Source organism: Ochotona princeps, chromosome 3 (genome assembly GCF_030435755.1).
Source record: "Ochotona princeps isolate mOchPri1 chromosome 3, mOchPri1.hap1, whole genome shotgun sequence".
NCBI classification, from domain to species: Eukaryota; Metazoa; Chordata; class Mammalia; order Lagomorpha; family Ochotonidae; genus Ochotona; species Ochotona princeps.
Genome location: NC_080834.1, coordinates 31,744,022 through 31,759,117, shown reverse-complemented (window position 1 = coordinate 31,759,117; position 15,096 = coordinate 31,744,022). Strand labels below are relative to the sequence as shown.

General features: G+C 46.1%; 1 protein-coding gene across 8 annotated transcripts in view; it reads right to left on the bottom strand.

The window, feature by feature from the left end:
* SETD4 (SET domain containing 4) overlaps window positions 1-7,533 on the bottom strand; it is a 32,513-nt gene extending 24,980 nt beyond the window's left edge. For 3 of the 8 annotated variants that reach the window (XM_004594117.3, XM_058661663.1, XM_058661661.1), the window contains exon 1: window positions 6,338-6,699. In XM_004594117.3, coding sequence (XP_004594174.2) covers window positions 6,338-6,410 — 73 coding nt within the window. In that variant the 5' untranslated portion in view covers window positions 6,411-6,699. Of the gene's footprint in view, window positions 1-6,337; window positions 6,701-7,375 lie in introns of those variants that run through there. The other 5 variants (XR_009245148.1, XM_058661662.1, XM_058661658.1 and 2 more) reach the window with 4 other exon arrangements.
* Between the last annotated feature and the right edge of the window lie 7,563 nt (window positions 7,534-15,096).

Sequence of the window (15,096 nt, the reverse complement as noted above, 5' to 3'; positions counted from 1 at the left end):
ATATCCTAGGTTTAGAAACATCAGGCACTCGCTCAGGTAAAAGGAGTGACTGGTGGATTGGGTTGTAAGGTTCCGTTTGCTTTCGGCAGAAACCACTCTACCACAACAATCAAGCAAATATTACTTAAAAGTCTGCTCCTTCACTCATCTCCCCTGTCTAAGCAGAAACTCACTGATTCCTGTAGGAACTAGGCAGCAGGACCAGGCCACAGGAAAGGCCTAAAATGTCTACAAGTCATATGGCCAGAGAAGAATTTTCTGGAGACGTTGGAAGCAGTGGCTCACCGCGTTGTGCCCTAGGCCTTCCTCCATGGGTTTCTTTCCTGTGGTGTTCAGAAAAGTATGGGATCCAGACTCCCAGGTTGGCATTGCCCAGCTCCGCAGGGCATCCTCCAGGCACTCTGCTGGCAGCTGGGCTGCAGCTGGGCAGCACCCTGGCAGACCCTGGTCCTGGTCATCCCCAGGCTGTGACACTGGGCTCCATGAGGAGCTGAGCTGAGCACTAATGAAGTTGTAAATCACATGGAGACAGTGCATGGGACAACATAAGCTGGGAAGGCCACCACTGGCTGGACCCCTGGAAAATTCCTGAATTCCATCACTAACATTGGACACTACAGCACATCCCCACCCTATGGGCCCTTATCCATGACCAGCTTTTTACTAAAATTGATTTGAAAATAGCTTTTTAATATTAAAAAAACTATGAAACAGAACAGTATTTCATAGCTACTAAGACTTTCTCCTTCAGCATCTGAAGGTTTCTCTTTCCTTTGTCATCTGACCAAGATCACACATAAGGGTTGGCAGCTCATTATACATCATTTTTTTTAATACACTCTGGCTCTCTAGCCATTTCCATGGTGTCAGGAGACATGGAAATGGTGGATCTGTCAGGATTTGTTGCCCATTTTAGAAATCTGACATTTGGTTGGGAAAGACCACCCTGGAGGGTAGAGTTTTTAAGTTGCCATACATAGAAGCTAAAAAAATAATTATACATTTCCCATCCCCTGGTCTTAGACACAGCTATAATCTGAGGATGATGACTTTGAGGGTTTTCTTTGTTTTGTTGTTGTTTGCTTCCAAAGGAACACCAGCAAAAGAAGAAAAAAAGTCATTACATGTGGGACTTGATTGTGTAACCCACGCACACAGTGCATATTGCACTTCTAACTTTGAGCCATTCCTGAAATTCTGGTCAAAGTGCATGGTCTTAGAACGTTCCAGGCTCTCCTCAGCTGTTGGGCCCCGGGTGACTATGATCTGCCTTCAGAACTACCCTCAATGCTATGCTCACCGGTGCAGTCAGCAGTCTCCTATGGGTGGGCTTTTCCAAGGGGCAAGTAGAGCTTCCATCCTTAGCCCCAGCAGGTATGCCCCCACGACACAGAAGCCTCCAGGTGACGCTGGGTTTTCCCATGGGGGTGGCAGTAAGGGATTCACCATGTAAACACACATCTGATTTCTGAATGAAGCCATCAGGCATGTTTCTAGGAGTCCCCTGTCAGCAGAAACTGCCCCTGGAGTTCCCTGCAAGGGAGAAAAGCCTCCACCTCACAGCTGCCCAGGAACCAGGGAAAGACTGGAGGTGGGAAAGCCCATCCTGAGCACAGGAAGGCACTAGAGATAGGCCTGGAGACATCCCTCAGCTGGAGACAGCCCTCTGCACCCAGGCCAGGGGACAGCCCTCAGCGGAAGACTGCCCTCTGCACCCAGGCCAGGGGACAACCCTCAGCAGGAGACTGCCCTCTGCACCTAGGCCAGGGGACAGCCCTCAGCGGGAGACTGCCCTCTGCACCCAGGCCAGGGGACAGCCCTCAGCGGGAGATGGCCCTTTGCTGCAGAACGCCCTCTGCACCCGGGCCAGGGGACGGCCCTCAGCTGGAGACGGCCCTCTGCTGGAGACGGCCCTCTGCACCCGGGCCAGTGGGTAGCCCTCTGCTGGAGACGGCCCTCTGCACCAGGGCCAGGGGACGGCCCTCAGCACCCAGGCCTGGCAGTGACCTGCCCATCTGCCCAGATGTTCTCTTCTACAGAGATCACATCTCCCTCTGGTCTCAGAAGCACTGTTTACATTCTCAGTAGACGGAGTGTCTTGTTTTCGAGGAAATGTGGATTCTGTAATTGCTGCATTTCCTCCTATTGTTCCCCAGACAATGCGCAGGCAATGCTACAGCCCTGCCCAGTGCCCGGGACTCATTCCCAGGATGCACACCAGCTCAGCCCATATCTTCCCTGCCCACCTCTGGCCCTGTCTTTCCTTCGTTGGCCTAACATTGATCCCACGTGAGCCTTTCCAAGTTCTTCCTGGAGCAGGTTCTAGGTTCTTCCCCAGCTCCTCAGCCTCCAGGATGAGAAAGCAGTCAGCTGCTTCCCAGAGGTCTTCCTTGGCCACTTTCCTGCTCCCTGGTGGCCACTGCCCAGGTGGCCGGCAGAGCACGCAGGTCAGCGAGCATGAGCAAGGCGGCTTCTGCCTCACGAGCTCTGCCACCTAGGACAAGCTCTCCAGCCGTCCCACGTCTCAGGTCTGAGTCCTTCTAGGGGAATAACGCCTTCTTTGCCCCCTGACTCTGAAGATTCACTTAGAGATGCTGTTCCTGGTGCGGAGTAATGGCGGTTACTTTCCTGAAAGCCCATGTTACTAAGTCCTCAGCCGTCGTGTGTGGAGGAGGGACCTTCCCGCGTGTCTCGTGCTGTGGTGCTTTTCCTGCCGGCACCCGTATCCTCCAGCTGCAGGAAGCAGCAGCCACCTGCCTTGTCTCTCTTCCCTCTGCAGGACGTGCAGACTGTGCGGAACCTGTCTCCCTCTCGGGCTCCCTCACTAGTGCTTCCTCCTGCTGTGTAGACGGCTCTGCCTGCTCTGGCTCAGCAGGCTGCCTTGGTCGTGCTGGGTCTGCCCCAGCACCCCTGTATTCTCTGGTTGCCCAATGAGCCCCCCTTCTTAGACAGCTGCATGGCCTGAAGGGGCATGAGTTGTCTCTTGGGGAATGGCTGGGCTGTACTCGTCCTTCTTTGTACAGATCTCACTACACTGTGCTGTGTTCTGTGTCCCCAGTGTTCAGGAAAAGCTGCCATCCTGAAAGGAAGCTCTCCGGACCTCACAGTCTGTCCTGTGTGCAGCAGCCTTGCCTTCCTGGTCCATCTCTTGTTCCCAGGGCTGGTGAACATGATGGCACCCAAAGCTCAAATGGTAAACTCAGTCCAGGGCTGGCATCTGACCCGGTGTTCTAGCCGCTGGGGAACACCTGTGTCACACAGCAGCGTTCCTGGGCTCCCACCCCAGCTCCACAGCTACTTCCATATTGCTGTGAATAAGAGCGCCACGGCTGGCAGGCTGAGCTCTCAGCTCCTGGCCCAGCCCCGGCTCTCACAGTCCGAGTGGGGGCCTTTGGTCTCTTCCTTTCCCTTGCTCAGGCCCTCCCTCCCCAAAAAACATATTCAAAAACAAGATAGCTGACACATTTAATGGTTAAAAAAGAGGGAAAAAAAACTGAGGGCTTTCCTCCTACAACCAGGAAATATATACAATTAGCAGTGCCAAAAGGTAAGAAAAATAAAGAAAAGATATCCACTTGGAAAGTTAGTAAAACTGTCTTCATTCTCAAAAGACACGATCACCTATGTAGACAATCTGGCACGACTGACAAGACAGGAACTCGAGTTTAGTCAAGGTTACAAGATCAACATCAATGTATTTCTATATGCTAGCAAGAAACAAACAAAAAATGTGTATTTTATAATATCCTTTGTAACACCAAAAAATGTGTAATACTTTTTTAAAGATTTACTTTTTATTGGAAAGTCAGATATACAGAGAGGAGGAGAGAGAGAGGAAGATCTTCCATCTGATGATTCACTCCCCAAGAGCCGCAACAACTGGAGCTGAGCCAATACAAAGCCAGGAGCCAGGAGTCTCCTCCAGGTCTCCCACACAGGTGCAGAGTTCCAAGGATTTGGGCCATCCTCGACTGCCACTCCAGGTCACAAGCAGGGAGCTGGATGGGAAGCAGGGCCTCCAGGATTAGAACCGGCGCCCATATGGGATCCAAGCACGTTCAAGGCGAGGACTTTAACCGCTAGGCTACTTACTGCACTGGGCCCAAAAAATGCATAATTCCTAAGTGATACTTCTAAAACAAGATGTGCAAGTCTATGAGCCAAAAACTACAAAACACCACTGACAGAAATTAAAAACATATAATACATAAGACTGTAATGGACTGAATCTTGATATCCCCCAGAAAATTCTTATGTTCCAGCCCTAACTTCAAAACGATGGTTATTAAAGATGAAGGCCAGAGGGTGGCGCTGTCCTAATGAGACCAATAATCTTAGAATAAAGAGACCTCTGAGGACAGAGAAGGCCAGGGATAGAGCTTCAATAGGAACCTAACTGGTTAACACTTTGCTCTTGCCCATCGCAGCCTCTGCAGCTGAGAGAAGTCAGTCTGTACTACATAAGCCACTCAGTCTCTTATGATAGCCCAGGCTAAGACTTAGGCTGAGGTAGATCCTAATCAACTTATTAGATACAGTGTAAGACGTGGAGTTATCATTAAGAGAGTAACTTTTTTAATGAAGATACTAAAGCATTATGTTACATCAGAAAATATTCATCAAGAAAATAGTAAAGGAAAAACATAGGAACAAAAAATACAAGACATATAGAAAACAAAATGTAAACTAGATAAATCCAACTATATAAATAATAACATTAACCATGACTAGATTAAGAAATCCATCAAAAAGCAAAGTTTTCCAGTCTGGACACAATTTTCAAAAGACCACATTATATGGTAGCTACAAGAAACGCATTTCAGGGCCCGGCGGCGTGGCCTAGCAGCTAAAGTCCTCGCCTTGAAAGCCCCGGGATCCCATATGGGTGCTGGTTCTAATCCCGGCAGCTCCACTTCCCATCCAGCTCCCTGCTTGTGGCCTGGGAAAGCAGTCAAGGACGGCCCAAGGCCTTGGGACCCTGCTCCCGCGTGGGAGACCTGGAAGAGGTTCCTGATTCCCGGCTTCGGATCGGCGCGCATCAGCCCGTTGCGGTTCACTTGGGGAGTGAATCATCGGACGGAAGATCTTCCTCTCTGTCTCTCCTCCTCTGTGTATATCTGGCTGTAATAAAATGAATAAATCTTAAAAAAAAAAAAAAAGAAATGCATTTCAGATTGAAAGACACAGACTGAACGTGAAAAGACGGGCTGGTGCCACAGCACTGTCGGTTAAGCATCTGCCAAGCCAGCATCCCATCTGGGATTCCAGCTGCTTTACTTCTCATTCAGCTCTCTGCTTGTGGCCCGGGAAAGCAGCAAAGGATGGCCTTAGTCTTTGGGCTCCTGAACCGACTTGGGAACCTGAAAGAAGCTCTTGGGCCCTGGCTCCCATCAGCCATTGCAGCCATTTGGGGAGTAACCAGAGGATGGAAGATCTTTCTGTCTCTCCTTCTCAGTAAATCTGTCTTATAAATAAAAATGAAATAAATCTTTAAAAAAAGTGAAATGATGGAAAAACATATATCATACAAACCATGATAAGAAAGTTATCATGGTTTTAAAGTCTTTAAAATAAAAAATGTTATGAGATAAAAAAGGAACATTTTATGACAAAGTAAATCAATCAGGCAGACATCACACTTACAAATACATACAAACCTAAAAACAGAGCATTGAAATAAAGGAGGCAAAAGCTGACAGAATTAAAGGCAGAAATTGACAATTCTACAATAACTGGAGATTTCAAACCCCACCTTTTAAAAATTTATTTATGTTTATTTTTAAGGCAAATTTCCAGAGAGGGAGAGAGAATAACCTTCCATCCAACTAGTTCACTCCCCAAATGTCTGCCATGGTTGGAGCTGAGCTAAACGGTTAAGAGCCAGATGCTTCTTCCAGGTCTCCCATCCGGAAAGTGGGTGCAGGAGCCCAAGAACTTGAGCCATCCTCTGCTGATTTACCAAGCCATAAGCAGGGAGCTGGATGAGAAGTGGAGCAGCCAGGACTAGAACCAGTGCTCATATGGGAGTCTGGCACTGTAAGGCTGAGGATTAGCCTACTGAGCCACTGCACTGACCCCAAAACCCCACTTTCATTAGTGATAAGGACAAGTGGACAGCAGATCAACAAGGACTTAAAAGACCCAAACGACAGGGCTAAGCAACTCCAACTAACAGCTATGCATAGCACATGTTTAATATACTTCCTCTCCCACAGGGTTTTAAAGAAGATCAGTGGTTTTTGTAATATCCTCCTTGACCCTCTGGGTCACACTGTCTGAACTAACACCCATTAACACAGCATTTCTATTTCTGCCACTAGCATGAAGGAACCAGTACCTCCTCTTGCTGGAGAACTTTTGAAGCATTTCCGCCTTCGGATTCGACTTGTTCTTCCTCTTGCCTTCGGCATGCTAACCCTGGAGCTTCTGTGCAGGGCTCCAATCTGCAAATCAAAGACAGTTCTTCGTCTCAATTGTCGCTTGTATGATGATTACTGCTCCAAACATCTTCAAATATCATCCAGCTGCTTCTCGAATGCCGTTTGCGCCTGAACGGGATCCTGGTAGTAACGGGATGCCCACAGTGGGTCCCTCGCAAACAGCTCTAGCTCGAGGCTCTGGGGAATGCTAATGAATCATGGAAACTCCCCTAGCTGCCTTCAATGCCAGCTGCTCAGGTGACTTACCTGCCTCAAACCCAGTCGCCACTTACTAAAGCACCAACTTAAACTAACCCAGAATCAACAGCAGCCAGGAAGCCCCATTGGCTAGGACGTCTTAGAACAGAAACAATCATAATTTCATATAGGTGTATATTATATATATATATAAATGTAAACTGTGACAAACGGTAATCTTTAGATACCAGAATCCTCAAGGAAATAAGTTTTTGCAAAACACTGGTCAGAGAATAAGGGCCAAGAAAGCTGACAAACCAAACAGGTGCCTCTAAAATCTCAAATGGCTACCGTCAGACCCCGTCAGACCCCCGACAGACCCCATCAGACCCCGTCAGACCCCCAACAGACCCCCGTCGGACCCCCGACAGACCCCGTCAGACCCTATCAGACCCCATCAGACCCCCGTTAGACCCGTTAGACCCCGTTAGATCCCGTCAGACCCGACAGACCCCCTTAGGCCCCATCGACCCCGTCAGACCATCGTCAGACCCCCGACTAGACTCCGTCAGACCCCCGACAGATCCCGTCACACCCCCGCCTAGACCCCCACCCGGCCAGGCAGCTACGGCCCCATGCCGGCCGCGAGGAGCCAGATCCGCACCCTCACAGCTCCGAACCCCGAGACTCGGGGCCCCCTCAGGTCCCCGCACAGCCCTTCCGCCCGGTTCCCACGAGGCGCCCCTCGCACGCCGGACCTTACGCACACGCCCCCAGCGCGCGGGGGCAACAGCCGCTATAGGAACGGCGTGGGAAAGGTGGCAGTTGACTAGAGAACACAGAATACCGCCAGAAATCCGAAATCGGTTCTAACTCTTCCTCTGTTACAAACTCAGGAAAGATCGCAGCCCAGCCCGCTCCCGTTACCCCGGCAACGGGAGCGCCGGAACCGGAAGCTCAGCCGGCTCTCCTCCGTCGGCTGCAGCCTCAAAGATGGCGGCGGCAGAGGGAGGGAAGAAGCCGCCTAGCGTACCGCGCATGCGTGCGCCATTTTCTCAGCCTCCAAGGCGTCTACCCTGCCCCACGCAGCCCTCCAACTCCGCTCCCACTTTCCTCGCCCTGAGCCAGGGATTAAGACAAAAAACAACCCCTGGCGCCTGGTCAGGCCAGCAGAGCTCTGAAGAGCCCACCTCGTGCAATCCAGGACCCTGCCCCGTCCCGCCCCTTCTTGGTCCTCCACTCCCAGCCTCACCGGACCCCAGGCTCGCCCCGCTCCCCAGCTGACTTGGCTGGCGTCCCACTGCAACCGCAGTCCTTCCTCCCCGCTGCCTGAACCCCGCCTCACCCCATGAACTAACAAGCTCCGCCCCATTCCGTCATTTATTTTTGTCCCGGAACCAGCATTTACAGAATTCTCAATTACTCTTTAATTATTCTGCATTTCCACCCCCATCTTGATTATGGACTGTGCGTCCAGACTTGATTCCAAGGAGTGCAGAAACTAAAGGGGGGTCAGGTAACTACAGTACAAAAGTCTGACAGTCCTTGAACATATGATCACCGGCAGTGTCATGGGTAAAGCCCACAGCATCGGCTGTAGCATTCCTCCACAGAACCTCAGTTCTAACGTGAAAAAATAAAAACAAAAATAAATAAAATAAAAAACAGCAAATTGCAACACCCATTCCTACTGAAGGGGACAAGAACGCAAGTTTGCCCCTTATGCCCTCTGGAGAGTAAGCAGAGACTTCCACCAAGGACTCTGACACTGCATTTCACAAGAGCAGTGTAATCTGCTCCCCACCCCACCCTGCATTTCCTTGCCTGCCAGGGAGCAAGACCTACCAAGATTGAAATGCCCATGAAAAGCTGGTCCTGGTCCCCAACCACTCCTCCATTTTCTTGGAATTATCCCATCCTAAGAACGCCCCTTAAGCCCCCAGCTTATGAAAAGCCCAGCCTGCTGAAAGAATGTGCCTCTACCACGTGGTCACGCCATCTATGCCCACGCAGATGGCAACCTCTTTAAACTTCTCTCTCATAAATTCAATTTGGCTTTGAATTCACATCCCATTTTCTTCTCTGCTTCTGTGCCTCTTTCCAAACATCTTAAACATGTTTTCTGTTATTAAAAAGAAGAAAAAAGGAACCAGTTATAAACCAGAGGAAATTAGAGAGACTTAACAACTAACTGTGATGTGGTATCCTAGGGAACGTAATGAGATAGAAAATTGGTGGTAAATTTTCTGCAGGGAATTTCACAGGTAAAGACAAAAGCAGCCTGAGTTCTTGTCTCACACAGGACAATTTTCATGCAGACGATGTCAACTAGCAAAGCAAGATCCATTAAAGATGAAGAGCTCCTGCCATAGAGTGAGGGCTGGGGGGATTCCACAGAGAAAGACCCGGGAAAATGGCAGCAGTGGTGTCTTGTGAGCAGAGCAATGGCTAACGACAAGAAGGCAGGGCAGGGACGAAGTCCATCAGAAACCCAACAGAATGACAACTCAAGGATGTCCTCAAACGCCTGTGTTCTTTCTGACTTCTCGCATCAGCAGTCTTACGGAAGTGGCTGTTTAATAACACTTCTCTGTCTCCTTGGAACCTCAAGATCATGGATGCAGCTCCAGGCCTCATTCCCATAAAACTGTACCCAAGATAGGAACACAAGGTAGGTGTTATGCTCAAGTCCCAGCTACTCTGCTTCCCATCCAGCTTCCTCCAAATGTGCCAGTTTTTGAAATCCTCAGATAATCATCAAGTCTGAAGCCGGTGCTAAGGCATAAAAGTGGTTTATTCAGATCAGCCCAGGTCTCCCAGCCACCTCCCCCAGCCCAGCATGGGAACCACAGGGCTAGCAAACAGCAAGCCCGCAAGCCAGAGCCCAAGCCCCCCAGTTTTTATACATTTCAGGCTAGTAATTATACAGTCATGATCTAGCAGGCTTCTATTGGTGGGTTTGAAACTAGCAACTTTCAAAAAGTACAAATCGATGCGCTATATATAGGGTGGTGGATCTTATCAAACACCAGATACCTCCTTCCTGAGGAGTGGTCTGCCTACGTGACCTGCCACATGTCCTGCTGGGTGTCAGGCCTGGAATCCACACAGCCCCCAGCCAAGCCATCAAGGCGGGATCACAAAGGGCAGAAAACTTCCAGGCTTTTCATTCCCCCCTCTTTCTAGAAACTAATCAAATCTTTGATTCAATAACACACTTAGTAATACAATTAACAATGGACAAGCATCGTTGAAAATACTAACATTCAAGAATCTTTTAGTGTTAAGATGTTACATGTATACAACACAGTTCTGTCAGGAACCGGAGACCCTAACTGCCTATCATCCCATCTGGCTCCTATATTTCCAGACAGAGGACTAGACCCCAACAGTTTAGGGAAAGGGGACGTCGTCGTCTGCTCTTGACTACTTCCTGCTGACAGGGGGGCGCAGTTGAGTAACAGCAGAGTTGGGGGGGGTCCATCCAACGATTCCTGATAGAAGGCAGAAGTCATCAGGTGTTCGATGTACAGCCTGGCACTTGAAAGGCCCTTCTTTGTTGAAGTCTAGATAACAAAACATAACATAATCACAGTTTTTTTTCCAACTTAGTAGGGCGTGAGTTCAGTTAGAAACTTCAGTTTGAATACTTGAGCTCGAGAGCTTAGATGCAAAAGAATTGCTAGGTTTTAACCTTTGTTTCAGTAAATATTATTTCAGTGGAACACATGAAACTCCCCCTGAGCTGCATAAATAGTTGACCTAGATCAATCAGAAGGCACAGTAACAATGCAAGGATTAGCATGCAGCATCAGGATATAAGCCCATCACAGGACAGGTAAATGCAAGCTGACTTCTTGGAAATTATTGCATTTGACATTTGAAAATGCTACAGTAGTTTTACATCTAGGTAGGTGATGTCCACCAAAGTAATCAGAGGGAGGTGGAGTTTGCCTCCAATCAAACCTGGAATGCATGGCAGAACTCTGGTGGGGCCCCTTTCAGGTTGTGAGACCACCATAGCACTAATGAGGGGCACAAACCCACATCACTCCACCAAAGAAGGGTCGAGGTGACCCTCATTTCAGCTTCCATGCCAAGCAGAGTCCAAAAAGGCCTCTTCCTCATCTCCATGCCCATTTTCCTCCGCAGCCTTTAACTCCAGGTCTGTCTGCTGCATGGGGAAGGGAAGCCCATGACCATGGCTCCCTGAGAAAAAGGCCATTCAGATTCCCTTTATATACTTGGCAGAGTTCTTTCCCTGAAAATTGGCAAATCCAACAGTAGGGAACAGGCAAGTGTTAGATTTTTTTTAAACAATTATACTTTGCCAATTGTTGCAAGCCCTAAGAGTTTCAGGATGATATACATAGCCTAGAACATAAAGCACAGTACTGAAAACATTTTGTTGCAAGACCTACTAGTCACATAGTAGATGGCAGAAGATTTAAACAGGTTTTCATTTGCAATAACTCAGTAGTTTGTAGTATTTTGAGAAGAATTTACAGAACTTTATGCACCTTAAGGCAGAGACAAGCAATTTACTTGCAATTGAAGAACACAAGAATTTTAAGTAGGTTAACAAAGAGATCCCAGACAGTTTGGCAAGTGAGGAAGTAATGAGCTCTGCTTCAGAGCACTCAGGGTGTATTACCTCAGTAAGGCTTAGTTGTGGCTCTGGTTGAGCAGTCATAGGCCAACTAACTTACAGGCCACTGGTAGCCACTGTATTTCAAGCTCTTCTTGCTAATAAGGCTTTTTAGATCCACAAGACACTACTTAGAAAATCTATGAATATTAATAATATATCTTTCTAGTATAACTCTGAAGATACAGGTCCTGCATGGGAAGTCAGTACACAGTGACTTTAGTGAATTTAATAAATTAGCACTCATGTGTGATGTCAGTGATCACCTGAGGCTCCTGACACACGATGCTTAGGCTGTGGAAGCTTCTTGAATCCACAACAACCCCACGAGGCATTAGACAAGGCCACACACAAAGTGGAAGTTCTCTCCTCCATTGAGAGAAGAGCACAACCATCTTCGATGGCTGCTTCTTTGCATAGGGGTATGGACCACAGAGGTCCTTCACGGAGGGACACTCTTCGCAGCAGTGTCCTGGCATTCCACACCTGATATGTTTGCTCTCTTGCTGGCTCTTCTGTCAGACCAGAATGCCTTTGGGCTGATTCTGAGGCCACTGAGTGCTATTTAAGATTGTCAGTCTATGAGTCTGCTGTAAGAACCGTTTCCCATGTTGGAGCATTTTAACATTACCTGACATCTGAGTTATCATAGCCATACATTTTACCACCTAGTTCATGAGGATTTGGCATCCTATGGTGTTTTGAAACTGTGCCCTTAGCAGTAAGTCCATTTGAATGCATGCGGAACTATATAGCTGAACAGACTTCATAGGTCCTGAGAAAACAGAAACAGACATGATTCTCCAAGAGCTTAATTGTGCACCCATACATTATTTTCAAAAGAATTTAGCTTAACAATTCTCATTCATGAGCATTTTCATCTATAAGCAAATTAAAATAGATGACATAGCTTGTCACATTTAGATAGCACTGTGAAACCAGCTGTGCACCTGTAGAATTTTGCACACTCTTGCACTTTTTAGACCTAGGGGCCTAACCATTATGACAGATAACACCACAACCAGATGGTCACTTAGACATCAGGAGGGAAGGTTTGAGGAATTTACATAAGAACAAGAGGGAGTATACCAACAAACAATTTGTTTCTCTAGCAGATTCTTTTTTTCTTAGTCTGTCAGTTCCCCTACATGGGGGTGAAAGTACCTCTTTGATCTGTTATCGAAAACTTAGGATGAGGGAGTTCCTCTCATGTAAATTTTTACATCAATCATTTCTGGAGCTTTCCTGGCAGGATTGCAACTAATCCTGGCTCCTTATAGACAAGGCTTCCTAAAGTCATTTTTGTAACCAAATTTTTCTACACAATTATCTTTACCAACCAAAAGATTCAATCTTTGACAAATATTCTTATGATTTTGAGATTCCTAGGGGCCCATCTAGGAATTCCAAAAATCAGAAGAGTCAGGTTGATTCAAACAGTAACGGATCAGATTCATTCAAACAGTAGCAGATCAGATTTTTTTTTATCACTTATAAAATGACCACACAAATATTTCTTGGAAAATGCAGCTCTTTTAAACCATGAGAATTTAATAAAGACAATTAAGTTACCTTTCTGAGACACGAAATGTGTATTTCTTTGGTCAGTCACCAAAGGCAGATATAACCTTAAACACAGGAATTAAGTGCATAATATCATCACATTACTTCTAAGAATTTAACAAATTCAAAGGTTGGAATAACAACAGAGCTTATTGAAATGAGGCTGGATAGACAATTGACAAAGTTACCAATTTGTTTCCATTAACAGTCCTCAAAACTTGAAACTTCCATTGTCAGATATTCAGGAGCACTTCCATAGATGTCCACTTCAAAGGCATTTTGCAACAAATTCAAATGTCAGCATACATTAGATATTAATGTGAAATACTTAAACAATGTTGTAGCAATCTTAAAAATTATAGCCAGATTCATTTCTGAAATTTCATGACTTTTTTTTTTTTACCTCTTTCTTAACATGCTTAAACCTTTAAGTATTTTGCTTTACCTTTCCTTTTGCATCTTATGGTAGCCATACTCCTGTAGGACAAAATATTTTAACAGCAATGTTCTTTTTAATAATTCTCCTTCTATAACCTTCTCATTAAGAACACATTCTCAGGCTTGCAACCATCCTTCATCTGCCAATTCTCTAGATCTACATTCTGAAACATTTAAAACTCCAAACCAAAATATTTTCTAAATAAAAGCAGGTTAAATTTTAAACACAATTGCTTTAGGCAACCTTCAGTTATCTTTTATCCATAGCCAATCCATGAAAACATTTTAAAATGCAAACCCACTTGGGAACTAGACGCAGTTACCGCCTCCCAGCAAACTTGGGAACTTCTCCCTTTTTAAGAATCACAAAGTCCCAAACTCTTCAAAGGCCAGGCTCCAAGCATGCCCCTCCCTTTTCTAGGGCCTGAAGCATTTTCTTATCTTTTGTTTCATTGAAGTCAAGGGAATGGAAGAACTCCAGTTTGGCTGTTGTCTTAGAAGGCTGTCTAAGAATTTACTGAACTTAGTTAGCAGGTTGGTCATCAATAAGATGAGAATAACTTAAAACGAGATGTTAAAACGCTGTTGTTCTCTGACAAGGCATCAAACTTCAGTTTCAGTTCTGTTGCTTTAAAGGTTAAATACTTAGAAAATGTACACAATATAAACAATTTTACCACACATCCTTTAAGAATTCGTTGTCTTCCTGCAAGGCAAAGTCTCAGAAACAATACTTCTTTGTAAATAAGAACACAGATAACTTACATCCTGAATCAATTTTGTGATTAAAAAAATATTTTGACTAATAAACATGAACATCAATATACATTCTCTGTAACCATGTAAATATCCATCACTTTAATAGAATGTAAGTAGCAACCAACTTGGCGTAACTTCATAACATTGTGAGACAATCCAGATAAATTCAAATTACAATTATCCAAATTGTCTCTATCTTTGAGAGTTCCATGGATCCTATGGAACTCCCAAAGTCAGGAGACTTGGTTCAGACTTTTGAACAATTTAGAGATTCAAATAAGTTGGTTAAATGTACATTTAACTGAGCATGCCAACAAGAGACAGACATTAAGAAGGAATGCATTTGATGGGCAAAGTGTGTTTACCACACACTGAATAGGTTCCAAATTACAGTCCAATTGCTCCAAAGGGTAAAAAACGGGACTTGGTGGGAAGCAGCATCTAAATTAAAGCTGGATATGTATCTTTGTGCTAGTGATTTTCAGGAGAATTGGCTTGACCACTCCAGTGGAGACTGCAGTTCTGCCCATGTGCAGCAAGAGCTGGCATTAGAGCCTACCACAAGTATAGTCATCATCTAACACCCCCAAGTGTTGATCAAGCACAAGTTGTATGCATTTTAATATCTGATAGTTGAGGTCAGTAACTCCCATATGATGAAGCTGGGGGGGAAATCTGTCAGAAACCGGAGAAGACATTCCCAAGGAGAAGGAAATCCCATATTCTCACATTTAGTATCTGACACAATGTGCACTCTCATAAATAACAAATACTTCCTACAACATCAAGCCCTGAAACATCGCAGACCATGCGAGTGTTTGTAGTTATCTCGAAGGTGTGCTATACAACTGAAAGCCATTCCTTTTGAAGTGTGATCCTCAAGGCCCAGTGCAATGGCTCAACTAGCTAATCCTCCCTTGCAAGTACTGGGATCCCATGTAGTGCCAGCTCATGTCCCAGTTGCTCCACTTCCCATCCAGCTTTCTGCTTATGGCCAAGGAAGACAACAGAAAATGGCCCAAAGCCTTGAGACCCTGCACTCATGTGGGAGGACAGAAGAATCTCCAGGAT